The sequence below is a fragment of the Oncorhynchus clarkii genome, chromosome 19 (genome assembly GCF_045791955.1).
Source record: "Oncorhynchus clarkii lewisi isolate Uvic-CL-2024 chromosome 19, UVic_Ocla_1.0, whole genome shotgun sequence".
NCBI lineage: Eukaryota > Metazoa > Chordata > Actinopteri > Salmoniformes > Salmonidae > Oncorhynchus > Oncorhynchus clarkii.
In genome coordinates, this window is record NC_092165.1 from 42,514,757 (window position 1) to 42,529,552 (window position 14,796).

Genomic DNA, 14,796 nt, shown 5'->3' on the forward strand with positions numbered 1-14,796 from the left:
AGCCTATAGGCAAAATGAAATTGACAATCTGATGAGCATATTCTGCAGGTTCTATTACACTTACATTTGTCAAATAGCTCTCATAATTCAAGAGTTTAGTTGAGTTTATTAATTCGACCAACTAAAAAATAACAAGCACACATAAAACTTGAAAAAGCAATACATGCACATGAGTAAAATCATGGAGGATAACACACAATAAAGTCTGGGACTTATTACCATTGTTCAATCATGGAGGATAACACAAAGTCTGGGACTTATTACCATTGCGGTCCTCTTAAGACGAGATGGCTAGGCAAGATCGAATACAGTTAAACACAGTATGGCATTGAGATAATAAAACATAAAAACAAAGAAGAACAACATCTATCTCATCATTGCAGTTACATCGTAGGGGTTATTCATATGGGCACAGAAGACATCAAACATATTTTTGCTTTATTTTTAAAGCTGCCCAGAGAGGACGTCATTTTTATGGGCAGAGGCAACTCATTCCACTCTGAGGCTCCAGTATACAAGACAGTACCTTTCCCAGCATTACTCCTGAACCTGTATAAGCACACATCAGCAACACCTGATCTGGTGCTGTGATTGTGTGCATCCCTAACATGGGGAAAGTAATCACTTAGATATCTGGGCGCAGAACCATAAATACTCCTGTAAACCAAACCTAGTCTAATCTGGGACACCCTAGCCTCAACAGGCAGCCAGTTGAGTTCCTGAAAGCATCTCCTGAGGGCAGGGGCTCCTGAGGGCATGAGGGCAGGGGCTAGCACTTTCATGGAGTCCTTATCAAGCAGCTTGGACTTTCTAGCCAAAAAGTTAGTCCTGGCATTAACCTTCCCTAGCACCTTATTGGCCATGCTCACACCTCCCAAGCTTCCATCAAGGATACATCCCAAGTAGCTAACAGAGGTTTTAGTAGTCAGCACCTCACCCCTTAACTCCACTCTGATTTCAGACGACCTACTCAATTTAGGTCTGGACCCAAAGTTAATTGCCTAAGTGCAGAGATAGCTTATTATCTCCAAGCCATTTGCTAATGTTAGTAAGCTCTGTGCTAAATATGCTCTCCAACATAGTTTTACTTTAGTGAGACACCAGAAGTGTAGAGTCATCGGCATAAAGGAAAAGTTGGCCAGAACAAGCGTCTTTCATATCGTTAATATACAGTAAAAACAGTAGAGGCCCAAGCGGTGCAGCTCTATTTCCAAATGTCACTTTTCCCAAGAATATCGGTGCTGCCAATGCATTCAACACATGACCACACGCGCGGCAGCATTGGTCTGGCAACTAAGCAAAAACTAGTAGCATAATAAACGTACCAATTTAAATATGCTATTTTGTCGCCAATGGATCAATCAATCAATCAAATGTATTTATAAAGCCCTTTTAACATTAGCCGATGTCATAAAGTGCTATACAGAAACCCAGCCTAAAACGCCAAACAGCAAGCAATGCAGATGTAGAAGCACAGTGGCTAGAAAGGCAGTTTTTCCTAGCCACCGTGAATGGGCAATGAACGGGCAATAGACACCAGATAGAAACTGATAATTGTGTATGTGACTTCAGTGAACTGAATGACGAGGAGGGTGATTTAATTTAATTGATCTGAATGATGAGGGTGAAGAGGATGATTTAATTTAGAACAATAGTGTCATTTTGATGAAGAACTGTGGGTGGTCTAATTATTTTACTATGAAAGGCTGGACATGGTGTATAATTTCCCCTGGGAGAGTGAACTGAGTACAACATACAATGTGTGTAGTTCACAATGGCAAGCCGAACCAAACAAATGGACGCACTGACAGCATTGCAAATGCTGCAGAATCTAGATGAGTTGGAGTCGGATGGAGGATCAGATATTGAGCTTGAAATCGACGTTGCTGATGAAGAGCCTTCATCTGATTCTGATGTTGATATCGAGCCTCTGCCTTCGATGCTGAGCGCCAGAACAAAGCCAACTGAGACAGTGATCCCAACTGCCACGGTGAGACAGGAGTCTGGGAGGGATGGCATGGTGAGACAGGAGTCTGGGAGGGATGGCACAGTGAGACAGGAGTCTGGGAGGGATGGCACGGTGAGAGAGGAGTCTGGGAGGGATGGCACGGTGAGACAGGAGTCTGGGAGGGATGGCACGGTGAGACAGAAGTCTGGGAGGGATGGCACGGTGAGAGAGGAGTCTGGGAGCGATGGCACGGTGAGACAGGAGTCTGGGAGCGATGGCACGGTGAGACAGGAGTCTGGGAGGGATGGCACGGTGAGACAGGATTCTGGGAGGGATGGCACGGTGAGAGAGGAGTCTGGGAGGGATTGCACGGTGAGAGAGGAGTCTGGGAGGGATGGCACAGTGAGACAGGAGTCTGGGAGCGATGGCACAGTGAGACAGGAGTCTGGGAGCGATGGCACAGTGAGACAGGAGTCTGGGAGGGATGGCACGGTTTGGGTAGAACAGAGATGCACATGTTGCAGCACATCAGAGATCGTACTGTTGCTCATGCACACTGAAAAGGAATCAGTAGGTGGGCTACGTCTACGGATGAACTCTAAGCATTTATTGCACTCTTGTATGTCCACGGGTCGTCCGGCAGAAAGAGCACGGATGTGAATTCATTTTGTTCTGATTGGTATGGTTGGACACAACCGCTTCAGAGAGATTGTGCGACACCTGCGGCAGGTGCACACAATACAAGGCCCATGAAAACCATGTGCAGTACAACCGATTTGTTTGTGGGGCTTACTCACACAAAGCCCCGAAGCTGTATGCTGATTGTGGACCCAAAGCATGAAGAGAAGATGAGATTAGTTCATGTGTAAAAGGGCATGGGTATAAGGGCACAATACAGGGTCCAATACAATCAACAAATGACTGTTTTTATATCTTGTCATGAATATATTTCCACTGATATTCATTTATGCAATTCATCCTTTACAATTGTTCATGCAGTGGTGCTTTTGTTTAGGAATACAGCAAATCATTTTTCATTTCTACTTTGTCAAAATAAGCTGTAACTGGACTTAATTAATTACTATATCTTTATTACTGATCAAATCTACTAATAAAGTTGATCAAATGGATTACACTGTAATGTTTTTATTGTGAAGGAAACGAAAATATGCTATAGGCCTACATTTTTTCTAGGACTTTGTATAATTATACTAAATATATTCTTGACTGCCCATCATTACGCACACCTGTCACCTTCTTTACGCGCATCAGTGCTTCATTGGACTTGGACCTGTACTCCTTCACGTTTTGATTGTCTTTCCTATATCTGTCTGTTCCTCTGTTTCATCCCCGTGTCAGTATTATTGTCATTATGTTTTTCATGTCCAGACACTATTCTGTCGTCTTCAATCATCTGTCCTTACACTTTTAGGCTGAAAGGTCAGGCAGTTCTAGGGCATCTATCATTTGTCATCTAGGGCATCTATCACATGTCATCTAGGGCATCTATCACATGTCATCTAGGGCATCTATCACATGTCATCTAGGGCATCTATCATATGTCATCTAGGGCATCTATCACATGTCATCTAGGGTATCTATCATGTCATCAAGGGCATCTATCATTTGTCATCACTTGCCAGTAGCTAATGGTTTTGATTACTTACACCCCATATTACTACTTGGGCATATCTCAATGTGTGATGATGACAAATTATTAACTTCCTCCATCTTCTCTAGCTGTCAGAAACGTTGTAGAATACAACACATTTTTGTGTATGGGAGTCTGGAATAAATGTAGACTTAGGGATGAGAGTAAGTAACTTATTCTTATACATGGAGATGTGTAATTGGATATGAGATCATTATTACATAATGAAAGAGTTTTTTTTTTTTTTTTTTTTTTGCCATTCTGACACCAAAAACATTGCCTCGATGCCTTGTTATAACCCAACAATCAGATACTGTACTATTTATTTGATGTATTTGTTGAACCTTTTTTAACTAGGCAAGTCTGCCATGGTGTGTTTTCTTCTCCTAGACATCAACGAGTGCCTGATGAATGGGATCTGTAAGAACGCTGAGTGTCTGAATACCAGAGGAAGCTACAGATGCACCTGTAAACCAGGCTACATGCTGGACCCTGCCAGGAGCCACTGTGTCTGTGAGTACTCCTACTGTCTGTTGCTATGACTGATGGCCTGTCTGTCATATGGTCTTTCCTTGGTGTGTGAAGTCCGTCTGATGAAGGTGTATATGTTTTTTCGGACAGCGGACAAGGCTGTGTCGGACCAGAGGGGGATGTGTTACCGCTCAGCATCAGCAGGGACCTGCTCTCTGCCTCTCACCCAGCACATCACCAAACAGATCTGCTGCTGCAGCGGAGTGGGCAAGGCCTGGGGCACGGCCTGGGGCACGGTCTGGGACACGGCCTGCGAGAGGTGCCCTCTGCCAGACACAGGTACCCACACACACAGATCCTACTTCTACCACTCTGTCTATTGTGCTCTTTTTCTCTAGTACATGTGGTGGAGATGGCCACTCCAACCTCGATGAACTGGTCAAATACTTTGATTACACTAGGTGAACATTTGTTGGCTGGGTTGGATTTTAAAGGTGGTATGAAATGTGTGATCTTAATGAAAACATACGTGCTACTCAACACAACAGTCGTTCAGGCTTCACTCACCGTATTATGCTGGCTGTCTCGGCCCGCCAGTCATGTAATGCAGTTCAAAGAAAACCCAAAATGTTTAATGTGGAATAAGCTCAAAACAACAGAACTTTCATATGTCAAAGCTTCATAATATTAAAATAGTGGAAGTCAATCTTGTATCACACAGGTTCTTGGAGGTAAATGACAGTAATAGTCCAGCTAGCAATCCCCCCCCCCCCTCCTTCGAAAAGAGAGTCAGGCCAAATGAAACATGGAAAATGGTTTTTATCCTATTTTATACTTGCAGATTTTATCTTCAAAGTCAGAGAAAATAACATTATTTAGAGTGGTGCCTGTTTCGGTGAGTGATTCATGGAGGTTGTCACAGATCAGCAGATATTTGAGAGCCAGACCAGATCTCCATGGTGCTCTGCCAGACTAGTACTCTACTCTGTGTCTCTGTGTGCAGATATAGTCCACATACTGAGTACCCTGAGTCAGACACTGGCTGTTGTATGACCTGACAATCTGTTAGAGCCATGTTGAACACAGAGAATCCCGACTCATTATTAGTAGTCTGGTAATAGGAGCACGTTGACTTCACATCATGTCAGACTTAAGGCTCTGATGTGTATACAGCCACAAACCCCCAGCTCCATCCGCATTATAGACATCAGTCAGGAGACTATCATCATAGCCACACTTCCTGCATTTAACCACAATGCTATCAATATTAGAGATTCTCCGTCCTTTATAACATTCGCCTCTGTTCCAGGGGCCTCTGTTCCAGGTCAGATAGGGGACAATACTGTTTAACTGTAATAGATTTACCCCTGCTGAAGTCTGTTGGGCTCCAACACAAAGAGATGCAATCACCCTCCTTTTACCTCTTCAGTCAGTCTTCTACTGCCCAGAGTTCAAAGGTCAGATATGTTATATGATCCTCTACTTCCCCCTTGGCACTGCCCTGAGTGTCTGACACATCCAAATCCACCCTGTGATATCCTCTCTGACGGCTGTCACTGCCCTGGCAGCTCCCTCCCTGGCCATGGCTGAAAACCAATCCCCTTCACAGAGGAGAGACTACAGTATGGCATGCTGTACATAATGGTATTACACGGATGGCTTATGGTATTGCTGCGAACACCAGACAGAAATGCGATCCATAATTACTGTCTGGCAGCGTTTTATGTTATCTCAGGAGCCCAAGGGGGGAATATGCCCTTATGATGTTTTCTATGGTTCTTTGTTTGCCCCTGTACGCCTGCAGACCATTTCAAGGAGATCTGTCCGGCTGGCCACGGCTACACATACTCGCGCTCCGATGTGCAGATCTCCCTGAGACAGCTGGAGGAAGAGGAGCTGAGGAGGACAGTTGTTTCCTGGGAGGCCCAGAACCCTAGCGACCCCCAACTGCCCCAGCAGCCAGCTCAGCCCCCGCAGCAGCTGCCCCACGTCCCACTGACCCCACAGATTCCACAATACCCTCACCATCCACAGCACCCCCAAGAGCTCCCACAGCACTTCCACCATCCAGAGCACCCCCAGACACCTCAGAACCCTCAGTACCCTCACACTGTACAACAACCCCAGTACCCTCTCCATCCAGACCCAGACACACAGCATCCTGCTGAGGAGACCCACAGCCAGCCACAAGGTGAGAACAATGATAATATTATACATACTTTGTGGCGTTTGTGTCGACCACTGATAATATTATTTCTACAACACACTGTACTAAAATGGATTTAAAGTTGCAAGGTTACACAATGGAAACCCTTTTAGTAGACAAGGATAAAGTAGCTATTTACACAGATGAAAACATCAACAGGATGTATTTTATCCACAAATGTCGCTTTACCCTCATCTACTAAATATCAAACAGTATTTGCTTCCTCTATCTGTCAGAATACACCTCCCTTAAGCGTTTGAGCAGAGGACTTAATCCACACAGGTCAAACATCTGCGACCTCTGGATCTTCTGTGAAACATTCTTCTGATTTGCAGTTATGAGATTGTTTATCGCCATGGCCCGAGAAGAATGATTCATAGATTGTGTCTTAATTATCTAAGATACCTATTATCCCTTCTTTATTCCATGGACTGTAGTGTACATTATTGTCAGAGTCCAGGTCTTCTCCCCGGCTTAAAGGATAAATGTTTTATTAGAAACAAAGACCTTAAGATGGCTTCTAAACAGTAAAATGCCCGATGAGAACATAGATTGATATCTCAATGGTTATATGTGATAATGCAAACAGAATGTCAGCTTTCTCTACTGATAAAACGGCCTCTTCTCTGTCTCCTAACAGATGTGGAAATATTGAACCCGGTGAGTTCCTCTTCCCGGAAAAAAGCACATGCTTTTGAAATGTTTATTGTAGAAAAAGCTTCCAGCATCTCTCAGCTGTAAGACACATATGGTATTAGGTCTTTCCATACAACATATGAAGAACATATTTTAGTTTGATGGTTATAACGTGTCTTAAAACCCAATTATAAGCTATTCTTGCTTATTCCACAGTCTCCTGTTGCGACAGACTCACCATTGAAGTACTCAGGTAATTTATCTAATTTCCAATTCATCAAAGAACCTTGTCACAATGGTGTCATATTCATAACTCATAATGCCGGTTTCAGCCTGTCATTTACTGTGGTGTTTTTACACAGTGGTCCTGTAGGTCATGGTGCATTGATAAAGCAAATGAGCGCGGTTTTACCATGCAGTAAGGCACGTGGAGTCCTGATCCATTTTCTATAAATCGCTCACACACAGCACACAGCAGAGGCAGCCTGCCCCGGTACTCCCCTGCCAATGAAATTGATAAAGTATATAGGTTGAGTTGATCTATGAGTCCCGCTGATGTCTTTTATTGTGCCGTTTTTATCCAGCAGAAAGGGCATATTTCATCTTTACATCCCTGCCATGCTACCGTAGGATGACCTTGTGAGTGATTGTCATGACATTGCCGGTTGGAAAAGCAGATACTATATCAGTGTCTCTCTCTCTCTCTTTCCCTCTCACTCCCTCTCTCTCCGTCTCTCTCCCTCCCCCCAACTCTCTCTAGTAGATGTGGTAGAGAAAGTCACTCCTGACTCTCCCGTCAACCTGGGGCCTGAGTCTGAGGGCCAGCGTACAGCCTCCATCATCGTGGCCACTCAGGTCACAGGTGAGAGTCATGGTCACAGTACACTGCATGGCCACGCCACTTCAATGAAATTACGTTGAACCAACGTGGAATAGATGTTGATTTGACATCACTGTGCCTTTGACATCCACTGATTTTACGTTAGTAACAGTACATTAAGAGATGCAGTTTTATTTTGATTTGATGGGGTGAACAGTCTACTCATAATTCTCCCCAATAACTATTTAAATGATGACTTGCAAGTAAACTTTATTCTTTCTAGATACAGATGGGATCTCAGTGAATTTGTGAGTTGTGTCCAACAGGCCTGTTTGATAGACATTTCTGAGGGCTGACCTGTAGTTTAGCAAGGGTCTCTTAGTGGACCCTCTCCTCCAAGCCAACTCGGCTTCAGGCTTCCGAGTAGCACAGAGGGTGAGAAACCAGAGAGAGGGCGAGAAACCAGAGAGAGTGTGCCTTTTGGAAGAGATAAATGGACTGGACAGCTGCCAGGCGCTGGGCCTGCATGAAAAGAAGAGAGAGAAGACTGTGTGTTAGTGACTCGCGGTCATCCTATGGAGAGGGTCAGAGCTCTGAGCCAAACCCAGTAGCCCACCCTCAGCTTGTGCTTACAAGAACCACTTTGGACTGAAACAAACAACCGACAAGTCCAATGACAGGCTTAACAGTGCGTTGCCCTTCTTCTCGTTCTGACCCTTAATGAGCACCTGCCCCCTCTTACAACACTACACCAACCTGTCCTCCCATCCAAGGCTCCACCATAAAACAACCTGAACGTTTCCATGGAGAATAACGTGGTGGACGAGTGAATTAGGAAGAGTTGTGTACAAAGGGTTACCCAATAGGATCGGACGAACACGGCATGTCTATGTACTGAGGTATTGTCTTGAATGTTTACACAGGTTACTCAGTGTCAGTATCTCCTCACAGATATTGACAAGTGCGCCATCACTCCAACCATATGTGGCCATGGGCTGTGCGTGCCAGTGCAGACAGGCTACACCTGCTACTGTGACCCCGGCTACAAGCTGAGCGCGCTCCAGACCAACTGCATCGGTAAGACGGGAAGAGGCGGGCGGGTAAAGGGGGCTTCTCCGAGGGTTCTGTCAGCTCTCCATATCATTGTCTCAACACGAGCTTCGCTGTTCACACCACATACTATACAAGCACAGAGGCCTTGAGAAATTAAGAGCCAAGTGAAAGCAATCCCTGTGTTTATGTTGACCCGTTATGCGATGCCTGACAACACGGTCGGAGTGATCCAGAGAGCTGCCACGGAGCTTTAATCCGTTACCTCACTCTGCAGTCGCCGTCCAAGCCCTGCTCTGGGCCATCACGAAGGAATGCCTGCACTGTGGAGGGGCTCCAGAGTGAAGGGTTGGAAAGTGCAAGGTCTTCAGTGGTGAAATGTAACTGAAATGTAACACTCTGGCCTCTCCTCCCACTCCACTCTCTCTCGCTCGCTCGCTCTCTCTCTCTCTCTCTCTCTCTCTCTCTCTCTCCCTCTCCTCTCTCTCTCTCTCTCTCTCTCTCTCTCTCTCTCTCTCTCTCTCATATTCTTTTTCTCCAGATGTGAATGAGTGTGAGGAAGACCCTTGTGGAGGGAAGGGCCGTTGTGTGAACACCTTTGGCTCCTACACTTGCCACTGCTACAGCGGCTACAGCAAGGTCATCACCCAGAACAGGAAGTTCTGCCATGGTAAGAGGAGGAGGCAAAGCATGCTGGGTGCTGTAGTTTTAGCTGTAGTTTTCCTGCTCTCATACCAGAATAGAACTGGTAAGGACAAATTCAGACAAGCAATGTTCCTCTAAGCCAGATTCGTAGAACAAGTCGTCTTTGTTACTCTGACTTGTTCGGGTGATTTTGTGCAGATATAAATGAGTGTGACATGGCCAACAAGTGCCAGGATGGGGACTGTTTCAACACAGAGGGATCTTACTCCTGTGAATGCAAGAGTGGCTACGCCAAGTCCTGGAGGGGACAGTGTGAAGGTGAGTCCAGCACAGAGACAGATAGGCTTAACACTCTGAACTAACAGAAGATCAAATCAAATCAAATCAAATCAAATCAAATTTTATTTGTCACATACACATGGTTAGCAGATGTTAATGCGAGTGTAGCGAAATGCTTGTGCTTCTAGTTCCGACAATGCAGTAATAACAAGTAATCTAACTAACAATTCCAAAACTACTGTCTTGTACACAGTGTAAGGGGATAAAGAATATGTACATAAGGATATATGAATGAGTGATGGTACAGAGCAGCATAGGCAAGATACAGTAGATGGTATCGGGTACAGTATGTACAAATGAGATGAGTATGTAAACAAAGTGGCATAGTATAGTATAAAGTGGCTAGTGATACATGTATTACATAAGGATACCGTCGATGATATAGAGTACAGTATATACGTATGCGTATGAGATGAATAATGTAGGGTAAGTAACATTTATATAAGGTAGCATTGTTTAAAGTGGCTAGTGATATATTTACATCATTTCCCATCAATTCCCATTATTAAAGTGGCTGGAGTTGAGTCAGTGTCAGTGTGTTGGCAGCAGCCACTCAGTGTTAGTGGTGGCTGTTTAACAGTCTGATGGCCTTGAGATAGAAGCTGTTTTTCAGTCTCTCGGTCCCAGCTTTGATGCACCTGTACTGACCTCGCCTTCTGGATGATAGCGGGGTGAACAGGCAGTGGCTCGGGTGGTTGATGTCCTTGATGATCTTTATGGCCTTCCTGTGACATCGGGTGGTGTAGGTGTCCTGGAGGGCAGGTAGTTTGCCCCCGGTGATGCGTTGTGCAGACCTCACTACCCTCTGGAGAGCCTTACGGTTGAGGGCGGTGCAGTTGCCATACCAGGCGGTGATACAGCCCGCCAGGATGCTCTCGATTGTGCATCTGTAGAAGTTTGTGAGTGCTTTTGGTGACAAGCCGAATTTCTTCAGCCTCCTGAGGTTGAAGAGGCGCTGCTGCGCCTTCTTCACGATGCTGTCTGTGTGAGTGGACCAATTCAGTTTGTCTGTGATGTGTATGCCGAGGAACTTAAAACTTGCTACATCACACTGCAGCTTGGCCAGCGGTGTTTATTGACTGCCCTGGGTTCCTGTCCAATCCAGCCACAGAACAGCCATTGTTGTATTTTCCTTAGTTCTGTGCCAGGGGAAAAACAATGTAGAGACTTTAAATTGGAGGCCGTACCAGAGAGGGGCTGTGTGCATGGGTATTGGTCTGTGTTTGTGTAAATGCAGACTGGATCCAGCTAATCGAAGGCTTGTTTTAATGGTATTTCCTCACCTCCCCTCTCCCTCCCCTGTTCCCTGGCCAGATGTGGATGAGTGCCGGGACCCCCACTCATGCCCCAGTGGAAGGTGTGTCAACGCCCCAGGCTCCTTTCAGTGCCAGGCTTGTGGCCCCGGGTTCAAGGCTGCCAGAGGGAGATGTCTGGGTAAGAGTGGCCTCCAAAGGCCATGCCTGGAAATGAACTGGGTTTCCCTCTTAAACTTCTTTATGATTGGATAATATTCCCTCAGCCTGCCTGGCACATTTTACGTGAGCAAAGCTTGCTGTTGGTAACACCAGAAATGACAAATAAGACGTCATTAGTGCAACAGTGAATGGTCTTAAGGACGTGTTGACAGGCCTGATACTCTACAGTTTGCCTTCAAATTGGACACAGCTGAATTAGATTTTTCACTAGTGTTTTAGCTCAAAAGTCTGGAATCATTGAGGATTCTAGAATAATTATCTCAGGGCTTGAGTGAGTGACTCCTCGACTAGGTCCTCTAATCTCACGTTTTTAATTTTTTATTTTTTTACACTTCACATACAAACTTATACATATAACAACAACTTACAGACACACACAAACAATGACTACATCTTATCTGCCCTGACCCGCATGCTCACTCCCCCATCCTTCATTATCGTTTGCCACTTGGCCTTAAATTGTAGCAATTCGTTTTTTCTCGGTTGCCAATGGTATTTCAATAATAAATCATTTGATTTTTCCATTGTGTCGATGATGGCGGATTGATTGACTTCCAAGATTTTAGTATATGTTTTTTTCAAGATGAGTGATAAGAAGAAAATCCTCCTGCCCATTGGGTCTCACTACACCCCCATATGTCATGTCTTGAAATATGCAGACAGATGGATTCAAAGTAAGTTTACATTGTAATACAGTACTTCTGACAGCCAACTTTCTAGCTCGGCCCACAACTTCCAAGACTTTATAGCATTCCAAAAAAGCATGGATTATTGAGTCATTATTAGTTTTACACTTGAGACATGACTCTGCCTGAAGGATTTGTGAATTTTGTCTCTTGTATAAAACATTCTATACATTAGTTTAAACTGGATTAAGCATAAATAACTATAATTTCATTAGTTATGCTCCAACTTTCCCTCCATCTTGTGCCAACATCAGTTCTTTTTAAGTCTGGTTCCAATAGTTTATATTTTTTTCTAGGAGATTGTCAGTTGGATATGCTCTCTGCAAGGTTTTATATATCTTACCAATCATATGAACATCCATTTCTGACTCAAATAAGATTCCCTCAAGTTTGCTCTGATGTCCAAAAGTGATATGCCTCTTAAATTGCATGTTTTTAAAACAATCTACATTGGTCAGTCCAAAATGTCTTTTTAATTCTGCCATGGAAATACATGTACTGTTTATGGTTTCTATGCCTTTATGTTTCTATGGTTTCTAAGGCTTAATATTGGATGTTGTATTTTCAGGGGACTACCACATCACCCCAACCACAGTGCAGAGTAGCAGTAGAGGCCTGGTGGGCCTTGAGTGATGGCAGTGAGTTAGTGACACCTAGGCTAGGTCCTCCACTCTCTCACTCTTTCCCTTCCAGTGGCTCCATTATTTGTGTAATATCTGCCCCTCCTGCTCTCCCCACCTATCCCTAGCCCCCTAACACCCATATTGTTTAAACACATCGCCTTGTTATTGCTGATCTTTTCATATCATCTGCTGCTGTAAAAGATTGTTTATAATACTTCATTTTGGGAGAGTCAAAATATTTTCCCTTGGCCTCAGCCTTAAACAAACAGCCTATTATTTTTTGAATGGCTCTGGCCACTGCAGTGGAGTCCGGAGTGAGGACTGAGTGAGGACTGAGTGAGGACTGAGTGAGGACGGAGTGAGGACGGAGTGAGGACGGAGTGAGGACTGAGTGAGGACTGAGTGAGGACTGAGATATATGGAGGGGTTAATATTACCCCACTGTTAAAATGCCCTGTCAGACAAACAGGGCTGTGGTTATTCACCTATATCCCTGCCTCTGTTACACTATAAAACCTCTGAGGGTTTATACAGCTCCAATACACAGTCCATGACACACTATACAAGGTCTGTAGCATGCTGAAGGAGCCAACAACACAGCGTAGCAACCCCCCTAACCTCGAGGTGCTCATGTTACATAAGAGGCACTCCTGGCTGGTATTGCGTCATCTTCTCCCTCTCGCCACTACCATCCCCACTCATCAAGAAAAGGGTTGAATATTTGAGCTTCTGAGGTGATTAATTTGTCAAATTCAAGTTCTCCCAGTCAGTGGTGTAAAGTACTTAAGTAAAAATACTTTAAAGTACTACTTAAGTAGTTTTTTGGGATATCTGTACTTTACTTTACTAAAATTGTGCTATCTGGTTTGCTTAATATAAGGAATTTTCAATTATTTGTACATTTACTTTTGATACTTAAGTAAATGTAATACCAAATACTTGTAGGCTTTTACTCAAGTAGGATTTAACTGGGTGACTTTCACTTTTACTTGAGTCATTTTCCATTAAGGTATCTTTTAATCAAGTATGAAAATGGAGTACTTTTCCCCCACTGCTTCCAGTCTGAACTCACATGTGAAAGGTGAACGTAATGTTCAGTCAGTTTTTGACATTTCTAGAATGTCTTCCCAATGATTCCTATGACTAAACAAGGCTGGAGCTTACCTCATGGGTTCTTTGATTACTTCAATCTGATTCCCTTCAAAGAAAGTTAGCTCCACTGTTGTCTGCTAAGAGGTCTTTGAACACATACAATCAATCCTCTCATAGCGTTCTATGTTATGATGTGGAGTATAACTAGCTGCTGAGAGGCACTTCCTCTGGAAATGAGGTGGAACACAGGAGTTAAATAAACCCCCACTAAAAGGACCAGCAACAGGCTAATATCCACATGGTGAAGGAACTCAACTCAACCAGGGACCATGTATGCAAGCAGCAAGTGTGTTCCCCATGTTTGTTTCCAGCATCTGCCTTAGTCAATTGCCTGTACACTCTTTACACTCTTAGAAAACCTAAAAGGGTTCTTCGGCTGTCCCCATAGAGAACCCTTTTCGGTGCCAGGTAGAACCCTTTTGAGTTCTATGTAGAAGCCTTTCCACAGAGAGTTCTACATGGAACCCAAAAAGTTGAACCTGGAACCAAAAATGGTTCTCATATGGGGACAGAACCAAAGAAATCTTATGGAATCCTTTTTTCTAAGAGCGTAGGACAGTAGTTGGAATCCAATTGGCTGCGTAAATGGATAAGCCTAGTTGGTTGTGCGATAGAGAGAACAGCTCCAGCCCCATGTCAGACATATCGTAGAGGACTGAGAGATGCCAGGAGATCGCAGAAACAACGTTTTGGGCCGTACTGACAGACGTCTGGCTAGAGCCACCGCAGGCAAGGCAAGGCACACACAAAGCCCTGCCTGTGTTCCACTGGATGTTTTCAGCGCTGTAGCCGTCTGTTTCTACTGTCTCATTCACCTCACATTAAAGCTGCCTGCACAGCTGTGTGGAGAGAGTTCAACTCTGCCCACTCACACACACACATCTCCATGCTCGATCCACACACGAGATAGAACCGTCTGGCACATGCTTAGATCCATGAAATACAGTTTTTGATTTATGCCTTTTGGAGTCTACTTTAAAACAATGTTTTTGCATGAATGTTTCTACACAAATAAAGTGTTTCTGCCGTTATCCTGTGTATTGACTTAGAGCAATAGATAACGACAAACATTCACGGTAACAGTGTATTCCTAC

General features: G+C 44.3%; 1 protein-coding gene across 1 annotated transcript in view; it reads left to right on the forward strand.

Moving 5' to 3' along the window:
- The window catches only part of LOC139375231 (latent-transforming growth factor beta-binding protein 2-like), a 154,424-nt gene that overhangs the window by 113,493 nt on the left and 26,135 nt on the right, over window positions 1-14,796 (forward strand). Inside the window, exons 10-19 of the mRNA XM_071116828.1 lie at window positions 3,990-4,112; window positions 4,221-4,409; window positions 5,875-6,261; window positions 6,917-6,936; window positions 7,129-7,165; window positions 7,676-7,774; window positions 8,684-8,809; window positions 9,324-9,452; window positions 9,626-9,745; window positions 11,081-11,200. Coding sequence (XP_070972929.1) covers window positions 3,990-4,112; window positions 4,221-4,409; window positions 5,875-6,261; window positions 6,917-6,936; window positions 7,129-7,165; window positions 7,676-7,774; window positions 8,684-8,809; window positions 9,324-9,452; window positions 9,626-9,745; window positions 11,081-11,200 — 1,350 coding nt within the window. The remainder of the gene's footprint in view (window positions 1-3,989; window positions 4,113-4,220; window positions 4,410-5,874; window positions 6,262-6,916; window positions 6,937-7,128; window positions 7,166-7,675; window positions 7,775-8,683; window positions 8,810-9,323; window positions 9,453-9,625; window positions 9,746-11,080; window positions 11,201-14,796) is intronic.